Source organism: Cryptomeria japonica, chromosome 4 (genome assembly GCF_030272615.1).
Source record: "Cryptomeria japonica chromosome 4, Sugi_1.0, whole genome shotgun sequence".
Classification (NCBI taxonomy): Eukaryota; Viridiplantae; Streptophyta; class Pinopsida; order Cupressales; family Cupressaceae; genus Cryptomeria; species Cryptomeria japonica.
Window position 1 is genome coordinate 342,620,956 of NC_081408.1, and position 15,603 is coordinate 342,636,558.

Genomic DNA, 15,603 nt, shown 5'->3' on the forward strand with positions numbered 1-15,603 from the left:
GACTGGACTGTACAAAATCTGATGTGGCAGTCCCACGTGGCTAGTGATGTGGCAGGCTGACTAGGACTCATTGCACGGTGACTGGACAAATGGGATGTTGTCATCTGGTGGCCTGTGGTGTCTACATGGGCGAATGATCAATTGCCACGTGTTGGCAGATGTCACTGCCTGTTCAACCGAGGGCCAATTATATTGTGCCACGTGACACGTAGGTGGCACTGGCGTGGACATAGCCAAAGCACACAAGAGTTGGCTAAGGCAGCGGGAAAGCCGAGGGCGATGCTAGGGAGTCGTCGGAAGTGGAGTCGGGGCCGGCGGAGGGGCGGTCATAAGTGGAGTCACGATGGAGAATGGACCGGCCGGAGAAATTCGGCGTGGGCGGTGGCAGCAGGGGACGTGCTGAGGTACGGTCCCTGCAAACAATTTAATGTGTAGGGTACGATCAAGATGGGGGTGTCACAACCCCCCCAAAAAAAAATAATATATATATATATATATATATAACTTTTTTGATTGATTTTCTTTATAAAAAAACTTTTTAAATTTTTTTAAAAAGAATTAAAAGTATTTTTTTGCAGAAAATTATTTTTTTAATTTTATTTTTGAAAGAATCTATACTGTACAGCGTAATAGGCTAAAAAAATTTCTCCAAGCCCCAAAATAGGTTGAATTTATAGTCAAAATTTATGGAAACGACCACCTGGACACAATGGTGAGGTCAGATCTAGTCTAGGATGCCTCTAAAATATGTTTCTCCTCAGATATGTCTCTTGACCTCCTTCAAAGATGCAATAAAATCTCTTTAAAGGCTATTCAATGGTGCTCTAACCGCTATGATACCACATGAGATTATGTTTGAATCAACCAAGATCAAAGAGACCAAAAAATAGCACAATTAAGAGAGAATAAAATATGACAAGAATAAACTGTACTCTTATCAAGATGTAAAAGAGATCAACTGGATCATTCAGAATCATATACAATGTATGATTAGCCTGCTTAGAAAGGCAAGGCTAAGAGACAAGAGAGAACACGATGATGACATGTGTCTCAATGAGATGCAAGGGTAGGTAGGGGTAGGTAGGAGAAAGAGTATAAATATTCCACATGAGGTGGATTACCCACCGAAGGTGAAATGACCACTCCATGATAAGTGGATATGATAAAGTAACAACAAGATCACACCATAAAAGGTGGAAATTCTCCTACATACACACTCCAAATGTATGCACATCTCCCTAAGTGTCTCATGTGCAAACTACGATGTTATGCATGTACCTAAGTAAACTTAACTAAAGTGTAATTATATCCAAGATGAATAAATAATTACACCAATAGTTTCAATTGTTGAGAATCAACATTCAACTCCAAAGGGGATGCGGGTCTTTCTTGCCAATGAGAGGCAGGGTGAGGAGAAAGAGAGCCACTTGAATAAGGGGCTAAACCATCATTATTATTTTCCATTCCATAGAAGGGGTCACCCATCTTCGTGTCTTTCCCCTTACCCATCCTAGAACTTTCCTTTCTCCCTATGGCTTTGCTTATGTCATCATTAGGGGGAGGGTCAAAAGATATCCTAGTTTTCTTCATTTTTCTAGACGCCGCCTTAAGGGGAGTAGAAATATCCTTTCCCTTCCTCTTACCTTTCCCCCCAGTAAAATATTTTTTGCTGAATTTGGGAAAAAATTTAGTCTTCTTTGGGGACATATAATCTTCTTCCTCAATCTCAATATCCCAGTCATCCTCTTCAGAACCACTAGAGTTTGACTCATCCTCCTTTAAAATAGAGATAACATCGGAAGGAGCAGGCAATGCTTTAACATGGTCATGAATTAGGACAAGAAGACCTTCATGAAGAACCAAATTTTTAATCGAGGTCTTCTTATGATCCTTAATGTTGGATCTTAGGGAAGACAACAAGAAGAACGAAATAGAACCCCTTACTTGATGCCTGAAATGATTGAGAAGCACAAAGTGATGGTCGGAGGCTTTGGTAAAATGCCCATCTAAAGTGATATATTACATCAGAACTTTAAGAAGGTCCCTCCAAACCGACTTAATTTGCGACATATTATAGCTTCCCTGTGGAGACCTCACCACTTTCTCTCTTTCCTTCTTTGATTTGGGAAATTTATTCACAACTAGCTCAGAGTATTTTCTATTTCTATAGAATTTCATTCCCTCCATAGATAGAACCATTACCTCCAAGATAAGATTCTCATCAACCACCATATTTCTACAACACAAAGAAATATTTCCATTTTTCCAACCCTTAGCAAAGATTTCAGTGACATTCAGATCCAACCCATGAAGCTTCTCAATATAAGTAGTAAGCCCACCCCTTTCCAGAAGCCACCACATGGTCGGATTATTCCTCAAGCCAACACAATCAATCGGCTCTTCATGGCGCCTATCACCCCATTTAGATAGTAGCAATGCAGATATGCTTAGACCTATGTCGAAGAGTAGATAACTATGTGGGCCACCAAAATACCTAGAAAGTGTGTGGGTAAAAATGACTTAATCTAGTAGTAACTCCACCCACATGAATGAATACATTGGGAATTATGCCATAGCACATAAACAAAATCATGACACAATGCAAGAGAAGTGGCATTAAATTATTGGAACAAGTTGGAGTTATTTCCTGTGCCATGAATCTCATCATACTTAAGAAATGTCACAACATCTTCATCCGACTTGTAATTGGGGCTCCACATCATCCTTTCTTTAGCCACATCCTCTTTATGGGCAAAAAAAATTGTCACCATGTTAGTTTCTCGGTAGGCATGTGAAATCACACACTTTTCAAAAGTTTTGATGATTTCCTTGGATAAGTTAATCCATCCCTCTATAGTCTAAGAAGGCTTATAGTTACCTTTGAGGCATTGAATAATATTATTGGAGCCTCCTTCAAGCCAAACACATTTACAATTGAGCTGACGAGTTAGATTTAGAACTTGATAGGCCCCAATGGCTTCAACAAGGTGGCTAGTGTGGCTACCCAAGGGGAGTGGCACTACTGCAATAAACTTGTTATTTATAGTAAAAATGGAAACAACAATATTGAAAGACTAAATGGATTCAACCACAAAACCCTAGCCTGACAACAACAAAGATCCACCATAACATATGAAGATTACCTAAGACAATGCAAATCAAATGAAATCACAAAGATTATACCATCACATGTCCAATAGGGTTTGAATCTCCATTCTTCCTATCTCCATTCTTCCTATCTCCAATGATCTTGCTTGATATATTTTCTCTCAGATTTAATGTGTGCACAAGAGCTCAACAAAGAACGGAAATGTGGTTGCAAGTAGGCTTGATCGCATGTGAAAATTTGAAAGCGTAGTTGGCTTGATTAGGGTTGATAATGAAGGAGGAATCTCCTTATATAGAAGACACTATAAGAAATGGAGGGATAAGATTGAGAGGTGTAAAAGATAAATGGTCGGCTAGGATTAGAGGGTAAGTAGAGAAAATAAGAAAATAATGAGAGGGTAGGTAGTGTAGGAATTAAGAGATGAATGACATGTGTTATAGGTAGAAAAGGTTAAAGAATTAATTAAATAAATAAAGATTTATTTAATTATTAGAAGAAGTGGGATAATTAAATAAATAAAAGTATTTATTTAATTTAGGGGAAGGATAATTTAAAGAAAAAAATGTATTTATTTAAATGAGAAATAAGGCTAGAAGAGGATAAATGAATCAATTAAATAAATAAATATTTATTTAATTAATAGAAGAATTAGGATAAAGTAATTAAATAAATAAAGATATTTATTTAATTAGACAAGACAATTTTAGGTGTCTACATTTTGCCCCTTTGAGACAATGCAGCTTGTCGCGTTGTTTCAAAGAAGATAAGATAAACTTATAAAAAGTTGCCCCAAGATGGGAATGATATGCCCCCTCGAGAGATTGGATGAAAATGAAAAGATCACAAACAATCTCTCAATAAGAAAGAAAGGGTAGAATGGACTGACAAGATAGGTTAGAGTGACAGAGTCATGAGATAAAGAAGACTGACTCAGGAGACTAGGGCTAGGGTAGTCTATAAGATAGACTATAAGGGAAAAGATCCTCATTGTCATCCACACATCCAAGAGATCAGAGTGTAGAGAGAGCAGAGAGCAGTCAACAACAATGACATTGGTGCATAGATTCGATCGCGTTCGTCGATATCAGAGGCCAGCAGATGCAGGAGAGCCGATGAGTACCACAAAACCTCCTTGTACTTTGTTGCATTATTTTTTGTCATAAATGCATGTCAAGTAGAGAAATAAGTGCGCTCTAGGTAGGTCTATAAAAATATCAAGCGGGGGGAAAAACATTAAGGCACATCTGGGTTGGTGTCAGGCACATCTGGGTAGGATAGGCGCATCTGCGTTGGTGCCAGGCACATCTATGATTGTAATAGCGTCTATGTTCAATGCGAGCGTGTCTGTGTCTTTCAGGTGTGTTTATGTAGGACAGGTGCATCTGTGCAAAGCATAAGCACGTCTATGTGGTTCAAGCGCATCTGTGCAGAGTAGGCGCGTATGTACAGTATGCAAGCACGTTTGTATCATGAATGCGCGTTTATGTCTTCAAAGTCAAATCGACAATTCTGTGATAAACATACATTGTCGATTGGATAAGTTGCTGAGAGGATACACTTAAGTAGGTCCTCTAGGGAAGACTAGGATAGCAGATAGGGCTAGGATTGACAATTCTATGATAGAACATATGTTGCCAATCAAGAAACTACTCAAGAGGATACACTCAAGCAGAGGCCCTAGGATAGGATAGATTGAGGCACTTTGAAATGAATAGGGAGTACCATAGAAATTGACAATTCTGTGATAGAACATAAATTGCCAATTGGATTAGGCTGAAATTGACAATTCTGTGATAGAACATACATTGTCAATTGGATAATCTACTCAAGAGGATACACTCAAGTAGGTGCCCTATAGATATGATCAAAGTAGCACTTTGTGATGAACAGGGAATGCTACTAGGATAGAAAGCAACACTTTGTGATGAACATGAAGTACCACTAGGATAGGAAGCAACACTTTGTGATGAACAAGGAGTACCACTAGGATAAGAAGCAACACTTTGTGATGAACAGGGAGTACCACTAGGATAGGAAGCAACACTTTGTGATGAACATGGAATGCCACTAGGATTGACACAATTGATTTGCTTGACTGCAGGAGGACCTACCAATGCTAGAGTCATGGGAGAGATTCCCTTCGACTTAGAGCTTACGACTAGAGCTGACACTCGAGTATAGAGCAATAGTTCAAGCTATGGGCTTGCGATATATTCTGTATGTGCCTGAGTTTCAGACAAACATGGTATTGTTGATTGTATTAGCTGAGAGATGGCACTCAAAGACTTGCACGTTTCATTTGTCAATGGGTGAGATGACAGTCATCTTAGAGGATGTATACAGGATACTGAGGATACTGATTGATAGGGAGTTAGTTCCTTACGATTGAGAGGGAGACATGGATGCACTGAGACGAGTGTTTCAGGATCCAGGACTAGAGATGAGGGCTGGACATGTGTCATGGGACACCATGACTCAGACAAGATTGGCACTACCGGTGGTGCTGACAGGAGTGATTAGTGGGTTCCTCTGTCCGGACGGGGTGACACAAGGGTTGGTGGTGGGATGGGGGAGGACTCTGGAGACATTGGTGACATAGCACACCAGGTTTGCATGGGGGTCATGTTTGTTGTTACACTTGTACTATGAGATGCATCAATTTCTGTATCACAGATCAATAGGATTGGGATGCAGAGTGACATTATTGTAGGTATGGGCATATGAGCATCTGTCGATTACACATCTAATACATTTTAGAGGCAGGGGACATGGGCACAGTTATGTACATCTGTATGATATGATTATGTCACAACCATAGATTGGGAGGCTAGAGTATTGGCGTCGGGTTATTGATGAGATAGACAGTGTGGTGTGGAGGCCTTATCTAGACTGTGAGGAGTGGGAGGATGATGCAGTGGAGCTGTCGTATGTATTCTGGAGAAGGTATCTGATGGGGAGGACACCATATGTTATTGAGCGGAAGTTGATTGACAAGGTATGCAGGTAGTTCGGCAGGATACAGTAGATGCCACGGGGTTCAAGGATGTATGCACAGACAGTGAGGGATCAGGTGCATTTGAGGCCATCGCTTTCTTATGATCAGGTTGTGACATAGATGGTAGAGATGGTTCCCATGCCTTGGGATATATGGGCAGATGTGGAGGATGCAGGGATGGATGCAGAGTACACTACATATTGGGGAGATCATCCATTTCCATGGCTGACAGATCCAGGGGAGCTGATAGAGGGAGATGGTGGAGGTGATGGAGATGATAGTGGGGATGGTGGGGGTAGAGGTTGATGACAGAGGTAGGGCATAGTGGCAGAGAGGAGAGTGACTCTGAGGAGAGAGGGCGAAGAGGAGAGACAGGCTCGTGTAGGCTCATGTAGTGAGGGGCAGAGGTGGATTGTTGTTACAGGTGCTAGCAGCATAGGTTCCCAGATAGTTATAGGCTCCTAGATAGGGACAAGGATGGGGACAGGGACTGGAGCATCCACAGGAGCATCCACAGGAGCATCCATAAGGATAGGGTGAGGGGGGAGAGGAGGAGAATGTGTTACTATCCTTGAGGGAGATCTGTCAAGGATAGGCAGATGAGATTTAAGATCTAGAGAGGGAGACAACTAGGCTCAGGAGATAGCTGAGGGACACTGAGCGGGAGATGAATCAGGTTATTCAGTGCTATACAGAGGTTGAGACAACACTGAGGGTAGGGAGGCAGGCAGCAGAGGACACAGGGGCCGGATACGCCTATGTTCTGTGAGCAGGGGAGGAGATAGCCTACTAGCGAGACTTGTATTATGGAGTGGTGCCACCAGATCAGCGAGCTAGGAGCTTCTAGAGACCATCACAGACTGCGACAACCACTGGAGGGAGAGACAGGAGACAGGCATCTAGCGGTGGGGTCATGGGTCCTCCACCACCACCAAATAGAGGGGGAAGGAGAGATGATGTTGGGGTGGGTCCTCCTAGGGCTCAGACTCCGTCAATGTCAGTCGGCTCCAAGGGAGGGAGTTCATCATAGCCTTAGAGGGCTCCCTATGTATCAGTTTTGTACCATTTTATATGATGGTGTAGACACCTTTGGGTGATTTTGTAGCCATATGATTTTGACATCATTGTATCATGACACTTATGATTTTTTGAGATATATATATGAGATGATTCATCCTTGTGGCAGCTATATGCATGTTTCTATGTGATGCATGTTTATATGTGATGCTTATGATATGGATGCAAACATGTACATGATGAAATGCAATATTTTTTTGTTCTTTTATGTTTTTAATATGTTATGCAAATGTGAATGTGAATGTATGAAATGCAAATGAATATGATGAGGATGTAAAATGTGCTAAAATGTGTTGTGTGCAGGATGTGATACAATTGTGATATCTATATGTATGTATGAAATGCTAACATGTGATAATGCAGGCGCAACTACATGAAATGCATAAATTTTTGGTGTGTCATTATACTCAATCATGTGATAGCAGGCTACATAGATCTAGGAAAGATGATGGAGGTCAATCAAGAAAGGGGGATGGAAGGTAGAAGATATGAAAGTGAAAGAGCTTCTTGTGTGTTATCATCATTGAGATTTATTATGGCAAACAGGTTATGACAATCCAGATATATTTTCGACCCAGAAAGTCATTGTAGCCATTTTGCATGGAGATCAGACAATCGCAAACAAGGAATGCCCAAGTTCATTCTAGACTCACAGTGTCCTCATATCCTTGGACAAGTCATAGTATTACTAAGAGACAATCCACAAATAACAAAGAAAAATAGGTGACGATGCCCCATCCTCGCCTTTCTAGTCAAAGACATCCTGGAGATAAAATCTCTAGTCAGAGACATCCTGGAAAAGCTAAAAGACATGTCACCAAAAAGATAAAATCAAAAGAAAACCAAGACTCGACACCAACATCCACTGTAGTCCTCAAGTTTAGTGTCTCTTGTCACTTGTATAAGTCTATTTGATTGTGGTCACTATTGTTTCATTCACAAAAGGATAGATAGCACTAAACCATAATGTTCTCTGAGTTTGTTGAAAGATTTGATTTGTTGAAGCCCCTTGCTACTTGTGTCTCATCTAAAATTGACTGAATCCATGAAACTGATACTTTATTGTGGAAAAGACGGAACTTTATTGCAGATTGGCGATGCAAGTGTTGCTTTATTGTGGATTGTGTGCGGATAGACTGAAGAAAACTGGAAGAAGTTGTACTACTCAGAACGTGTGATGCTCTCAGTTCCACACCCATCACTAGACTTAGGATTTGTCTTAGCCACAGATAGGAGCTGATTTATTATGGATGGAAAGAGGTGAAAAGGAGGGATTATTATGAAACAACTAACCAATCTTAGGTAGATCAATAACAAGCCATGATGGGAATGGGTGTTTATTATGGATGGATAGGTTGTGAGTGTGTGCAAAGTGAAGGATGAAATGGAATCCTGAAGGAGGGAGGAGAAATGTCTCTACACATGGCGTCGGTGACCTAGTTTTCACCATGGTACTTGCCTAGGGCGCCACCAAAGTGGTTTTCACTGTTGGATGAATTTATTTCTCTTTACTTTTTTTGATTGATTTTTTTTTGTATTTTTGTATTTTTTTGTATTTTTTGAATTTTTTGAATTTTTTGATTTTTTTGTATTTTTGAATTAGGATACTCTGAAGAGCTATGTGTAAAACCTGTGAAGGTGCATGTTGTTGATAGGATCCTCCAAAGGTTCACCATCTGGAGTTGAGAGTTGATATGCACCAGATCCATAGACTGTTGTAATGATGTAAGGACCAAGCCAATTTGGTTCGAACTTGCCCTTCTTCTCTCTGTCTTGCTGATTTTAAGGATTTTCCTTGAGAACTAAGTCACCTACCTCAAATGTGTGAGGCTTTATTTTATGATTGTAGTTGCATCGTTCCTTGACTGAATGATGTGTAGCTCGAGTGATTGTCTTCCTTGATAAAGGAATTGAGATAGAATTACTAGTGTGTGGACTACGCAAGCCTGTATGCACGTCACCTAAAGAAGTTTGGGCATCCCTGATAACAAATTCCTTCAAGGAAGTTCCATTAAAGGTCCATGATGTATCGCCAGAAGGAAAAGGATGTGTGGGACAAGTGGATGAGTAATGAAGGCTTATGATTGCGAAAAGAAGTGAAAGTAGGATAGCATGATGGAGACTTAGGATCAGCAAGTATGCTTTTTGATTTGAAATTTTAGAACTTTTGCCACCAGTTATTTTGATATTAGGGGAGATCAACTCTTGTTCTTTTTCTTTCATAGGATTTTTATCCTTGACCTTGATTTTTTCAGAGTCCAATAGCTTTTGATTTGGATTTGGACTAAAGGACTTTTCTTTATTTTTGACTTTTAGATTTTTCTTTTCAAAGCTTGATTTGTGATCCCCAATGAGTAAGGACTTTTGGAAGTCTTGTTGATCCAAGTCTGGGATAGGAATGGAAATGGAATGAGTGGATGAAATGGTAAAGCTATGTGAGTTCTCAAGAGAGTTGGTGATATGCTCAATAGATTCTTTGTTGAGACTACTCTTAGGACTATTGATATCAAGAGATGCTTGCACCACTAGAGGAGATTTGCATTTGGACTTAGTAGCCACAACACTAGGTGGTTCACACCCAATTCCTTGCAAATTGTTTATAGATTGTTCTTGTCAACTGTATACCTTAGGAGATAGTGGGAGTTGATCAACATGAAAGATATACTCACCACATCCCATGTCTTTAATCTTGAACTTTTCTTTGATCTCTGCTTGTTTTGATGTGGAAGCTTTTAAGGATTCTGGATCCACATATGCTAATGAAAGAACAACCTCTCGATTGACTGGTATTGTTATTTCTGATCTAGGTCACAGATTATTGCAATATATGAATGGGTTTGGGTCAGCTTTGATGGTCACTTCAAATCCATTGTGTGGGAACTTGATACATCGATGATATGTAGATGGTACTATGCTCATCTCATGAATCCACGGATGTCCTAGCAATATGTTGTATGTGAGATCGAGGTCTAGGACTTGACAAACCACATCTTTTTTAATTGGCCCAACTCTGAGAGGTAAGGTGACTATGCCCTTGGATGCGCGTTCTTCATCATCATATTGTGTGTGTGAAAAAGTGAAATAAGTCTGATAGCTGCAAGCACAACACTTCAATTAAGTCATTACATGTATGGTTAGCAAATCAATAATCAATAATAATAAACCATAACAAAGCGACTAATTGCCTTCTAAAAGATGCGAGTATAAGATTGCTCTTAGATTTTTATAAGCAATACCAGTGACTAGACTACACCAAGACGAAGGATTTAATCTATATGAGCATGATATGCATGAATAATTCAAGCAATAATTAATAAACTAAACTAAGATGCAATAATAAGAAAAATCAAGCACAAGATCTTCAATGACTCCAGAGCAGAATCAACATAATAATCTCCAAGCGTGTTCTCAAAAATCTCTGGGGTGATTTGAATGAGAGCTGAAGGCTGAATTTATAGAGAATTATAAGAGAGATCAAAAAAGCACAATTTAGAATTAATTGAATAATTGAGAAATCAAGTTCAGTCAACTTTGAGATAGATTCCAATTATAGTTTAATTGAAATGCATTTAGATAGGAAGTTCAAGCTACATTAGAAATAAGAATTAATTAATTCCATGCATTTGTGATAAAAATAGATAATTCTTTGATTTATTCAAGAAAAGAGTCTTTTAATGCAACTGAACTTGTTTTTCTCAAAAGCTATGAGTTCCAATTTTAGAGAATAATTAATAATTCAATTAATTGCTTTTTTGATTTCAAGTTAATCTCAATTTAGAAGAAAGAAATAATATCTCAAGTTTGATTTCTCTCTCAATTCTTTTATTCTATTTTCAGATTAATTCCTCTTTTGTAATAAGTTAATTCCTTTTTTGCATGATTAAATGGCAAATTTATTAATTAATTAAATATGTTAGGATATTTAATAAATTAAATAGGATTATTGATCAAAATTATTTTCTTGGAATGATTCAATTAATTAAATAAATAAATAATTAATATTGAGTATTTGATTTGCCATGTGACATTTGATGATTAAAGAATTAATTAATGTGCTCAAGATTGATTTAATTGCCTTTGGTTAGGACCTTGGTGATATTGTCGAGATTAGGGGTCCATGGTTTGGATGACCAATTTTAGGGTATTATATTTGCCCCTCTTTGAATTAATGTGTGAGCAGCATGTTGGTTCAAAGAATAGTTGATGTCTAGGAGATGCCAGTTCTGAACTTGATTGATCACAAACCAGATGAAAAGTGAGGTGTTTAGCTTGATTTGAAGCAAAGAAGCTGAACAGAGTTTGATTAAAGTGATACTGATCCCAAACTTGATTGAACTAGGAACGATAGAGAGCAAAGATACCGAACTTGAACTTGATTGATCAAGAAGTGGATCTTACTGATCTAGAACTTGATTGAACTAGACACAGGGAGCGAAGATAAAATCGATCTTGAACTCGATGGATCAAGACATGATGAGCGAAGATAAACTATCCGGCTTGATTTGATGCGATGAAACTTAACACCTCCTTAGATTGAGTGTGTAATCGAAGATACTCTTTAAACCCTTGATTGAGTTTAAACAAATAATCAGCTTGATGTAAAGCAATGAAACTGATTAACGTTAAGAGACTGATTCAGATGAAGACAATGTCAGCTTGATTTGAAGCGATGAAACTGATATGCCCCTAGCGATTGATTTGATTCAGATGATCGAGAGATCTCAACTTGATGTGAAGCGATGAAGCTGAGATGCCCCTTAGCAATAAGAATTCAATTTTCTTTAGTTGAAAAAAAGATTTTTTTGCTCGACTTTTGATGAAGATTTGAAAATTTTCTCGACTTTGAAGATATGAGGTCATAAGGTCATGAGTATGCCCCCTCGAGAATGAAATCAAAAGATAGTGAGGGTACATGATTATAGGCAATTTTTAACGATGATAATTATTTGAGCACAAATTGATTATGAGGAATTTTTGTAGATTCGGCATTGATTCATGAGAAATTGGGCACAATTTGAAGAAAGAATGAGCTTTTGATGAAAAAGCTCTAAGTGGTCAAAATTTTGGAAATTGACTAGCAGAATGATCTCTAATTTCAATTTCAATCCCAAAAATGGAATCAGAATGGGCAAATTAGCTAAGGGTACAATTTTCATGTCCATCGAAGCAAGTTGAAAAATTAGGGTTTTGGCTATATATGGGGTAAAAGTGTTATTTTCAATTCATTTTAACCCTCCAAGTTTGAAAATCCTTCAGTGAATAAAAATGGTGGTTCCCACTCATGAGCATCGATTCGAGCAACAAAGATGACATAATCGATCTCGGGACTATGAGCTAGCAGTAAGTGATTGATCTTAAGCCTTTTATTCATTTCATTTTTGAATTTTTTTGTTGAATTTTTCAATTTTTGGCACGTTGAAAGTCCACCATTCTCATTTTGTCATGCGAGATAGGATCTTGTCTCGTATGACAAATTGATGAAGTTTGTTTTGTCATTTAAGCCTACTAGTTTTGTCATTCGAAGCCTACCCTTGTATCATACGACAATATTCAAAAGATCCCCTTTTGTCGTCCTAAGTGTAGTCTTGTATCATATGGGAGTCTTTTGTCGTACGAGACTCATTCCTGACTCGTATGAGTTCTTGCCCTTCTGTGTTTTATCATTTGGAAAACAGAGCATTTTTTAAGGTGCAAACTTGAAATTTTGATTTTGCAATTGGCGTAGTTGGATTTGCGTGATGTTTTACTTCTCTTATAAACTCATTTGAAATATTTCCTGATGCTTCATTGTTTAATTTTGCAGGTTCGATTGCCTCATATTCTTTTCAGATGCGTCTATCCACTGATGATGACATTAGTGCGTCAATTGTCAAAGGTTGACTGGGCACATATTGATTTGTGCAGATTGACCCACCTTCTTGATTTACTTGATATTCGTGTGAATCACGGTATGCTCACGACGTTAGTTGAGAGATTTCATTATGAGCATAACACATTCCATTTTCCAATTGGGGAGATGACCATCACTCCCGAGGATGTTTACGGGATTCTCCATATCCCTTTTACTAGGGGTAAGGTGGATTATGATGCAGCGCAGCTTCCTGGATTACAAGCTATCAGACATGTTTTCAGGGATCCAGATATTTTGACACGTTCTATCAGTTGGGACATGATGATGAGTAGGTACAATGAGGATTTTCCACTTGCTTGCATCTTAGCAGGGTTTATCGATTGTTTTCTCATGCCGGATAAGGGACAACAGGGATTTTTGTGTGGATGGGGAAGGATGCTGGAGAGGCTTGTTGAGACCCCTCAGAGATTAGGCTAGGGTTCTTGTATATTAGCACACATGTATCGCGAGATGCATGAGATTGTTTATAGGGAGGGGAAGAGCATGGCTGTCAGAGTTTTGATCTTACAGGTATGGGCTTGGGAGCACCTCCCAGTATGCAAGCCGATTGTAGATGACGACAGAGATCTTGGTCAGCCTATTGTATATAGATATTTAGGTTATATTACTCAGCCCCATCTGGGTAAGACAATTTTTTGGAGACGACAGCTAGATGACTTGATAGCCATTATATGAAGACCTTACAGGGGTTTAGAGTCGTGGGATGATTGGAGGATTGTTCAGAGAGATCTGTTTGTTACTCGCCCACTCATTGGTAGATTGCAAACTGTGGTTGAGCAATTCATGGTTTCTCGAGTGATGAAGCAGTATGGTAGACCTCAGGGGATCTCATAGGAGTTCACTGCATACGCACGATATGCTGATGAGGAGAGGCAAGGATGGACACTGAGGTTATCTTATGCCTTGGGTATACAAAAGTTGACTGGATTACATCGACTTTGATGGGATTACATGGATGACATTGCAGATGCGGGGGTATTGCCCCAGTACAGGGATTGGTTCCAGCAACACCCTTTCCCTAGATTCACTGATCCAACAGAGCAGGCACCTCGTATTGAGGAGATTGAGGATGATGCCCCTGCATAGGGATAGGAACATGGATAGAGACAAGGACAGAGAGTCAAGGCTTCGAGGCAAATAGGTGGCGATCCTGGTGCTAGCAACAGCAGAGGGGAGAGGGTGGATCCCTTGGGGTAGTGGGTGTGAGAATGAGCGGAGCGAGGGTGCCTGAGGGTGGAGGTGAGGAGGAGCGAGTAGCTCTGAGATAGGTGAGACAAAGATGGGAGGACCAGGGTGGAGTCGGAGGTGGAGATGGTGGAGGAGATGGGGGTGGAGAGCCTATGAGAGAACAGGGGGTCGACGCAGCACGGTCGATGAGAGAACGCCTAGCGGGTTTGCAGTCACAGCTGACAGTGGCACAAACTCAATTGGCAGAGCGAGACCAACAACTAGCAGAGCTTAGGGCTGAGCGAGATCGTCGGCTTGTGGAGCTCAGAGCAGAGCACGATCATCAGGTCGCGACGATGAGGGCAGAGCATGATCATCAGGTTGCAGCGATGAGGCTAGAGCGAGACACTCTTCAGCAAGAGGTTCTCCATCAGACGAGATGAGCAACTTATTATGTTGTGGCTTATAGCGTAGCTATTCTAGTAGTGCAATAGGTTGTACCCTACTCACAGTATATGGCATGATCAGAGGGAGCACGAGCACCTCGTCAGGATTCTGGTCAGCAGGCTCCACCTCCTCCACCAGGCGATGAGGGACAGGCCGAGAGCTAGATATTCTTTTTGTAGCTCTGAGATTTTTTGTAGACACACCCATTTTTTGTAGCCTATACGATTCTTGCTCCGGTGGGAGTTTGTAGATGTTAGTTGACATCAGTTTTTACTCTTAGACTTTATACGATATATATATATATATATATATATATATATATATATATATATATATATAGGAGATCTGATTTGACTTCATTGTACTTGTGTTGATCGATTATGAGATGCTTTCTATATGCTTTATTCTATATGTATGCATTTTGTTTTTCCAGTATGGATGTATGTAATGCAGATGAATATGAATATTTGTTTTTTGTTTCTTTCCATATGCAAATAAACGATGAAAATGAGTAATAATGAAATGTATGAATCTATATAAGATGCTTATGTATGCAGCTAACATCTCAATACACAAGTACTCAATTGGAGAAATGATGAAAAAGAGACCGCTTAGCTAAGAAATGATGATGCATCCAACTCTCATTCAGAATATAAAGAGATTATTACCATACCAAAATCACTCTAAATTCATAAAATACAGAATGAAATGCAAAATGAGATGCAAAATGAAATGCAACCTAAACCTAGTCACTAGATTTAAAATGCTTAAGTTTCATCACTGAGCATAACAAACATGACAGGCAGATTAGAGTTCCTTTCTTTTCATGTGCAATATTAATTATCTTGTCTACAATGACCCTTTTTTCGTTCATATCCTTGGACAAATTTTGCAGGG

General features: G+C 39.4%; 1 protein-coding gene across 1 annotated transcript; it reads left to right on the forward strand.

Annotated features, from left to right (window-relative positions):
- Nucleotides 1–350: 350 nt before the first annotated feature.
- On the forward strand, nt 351–14,702 carry LOC131875128 (uncharacterized). Its single transcript, XM_059219154.1, has 2 exons — nt 351–404; nt 14,385–14,702. Exons 1-2 carry the CDS (start codon nt 351–353, stop codon nt 14,700–14,702), a joined length of 372 nt encoding a protein of 123 aa, XP_059075137.1.
- Nucleotides 14,703–15,603: the final 901 nt, after the last annotated feature.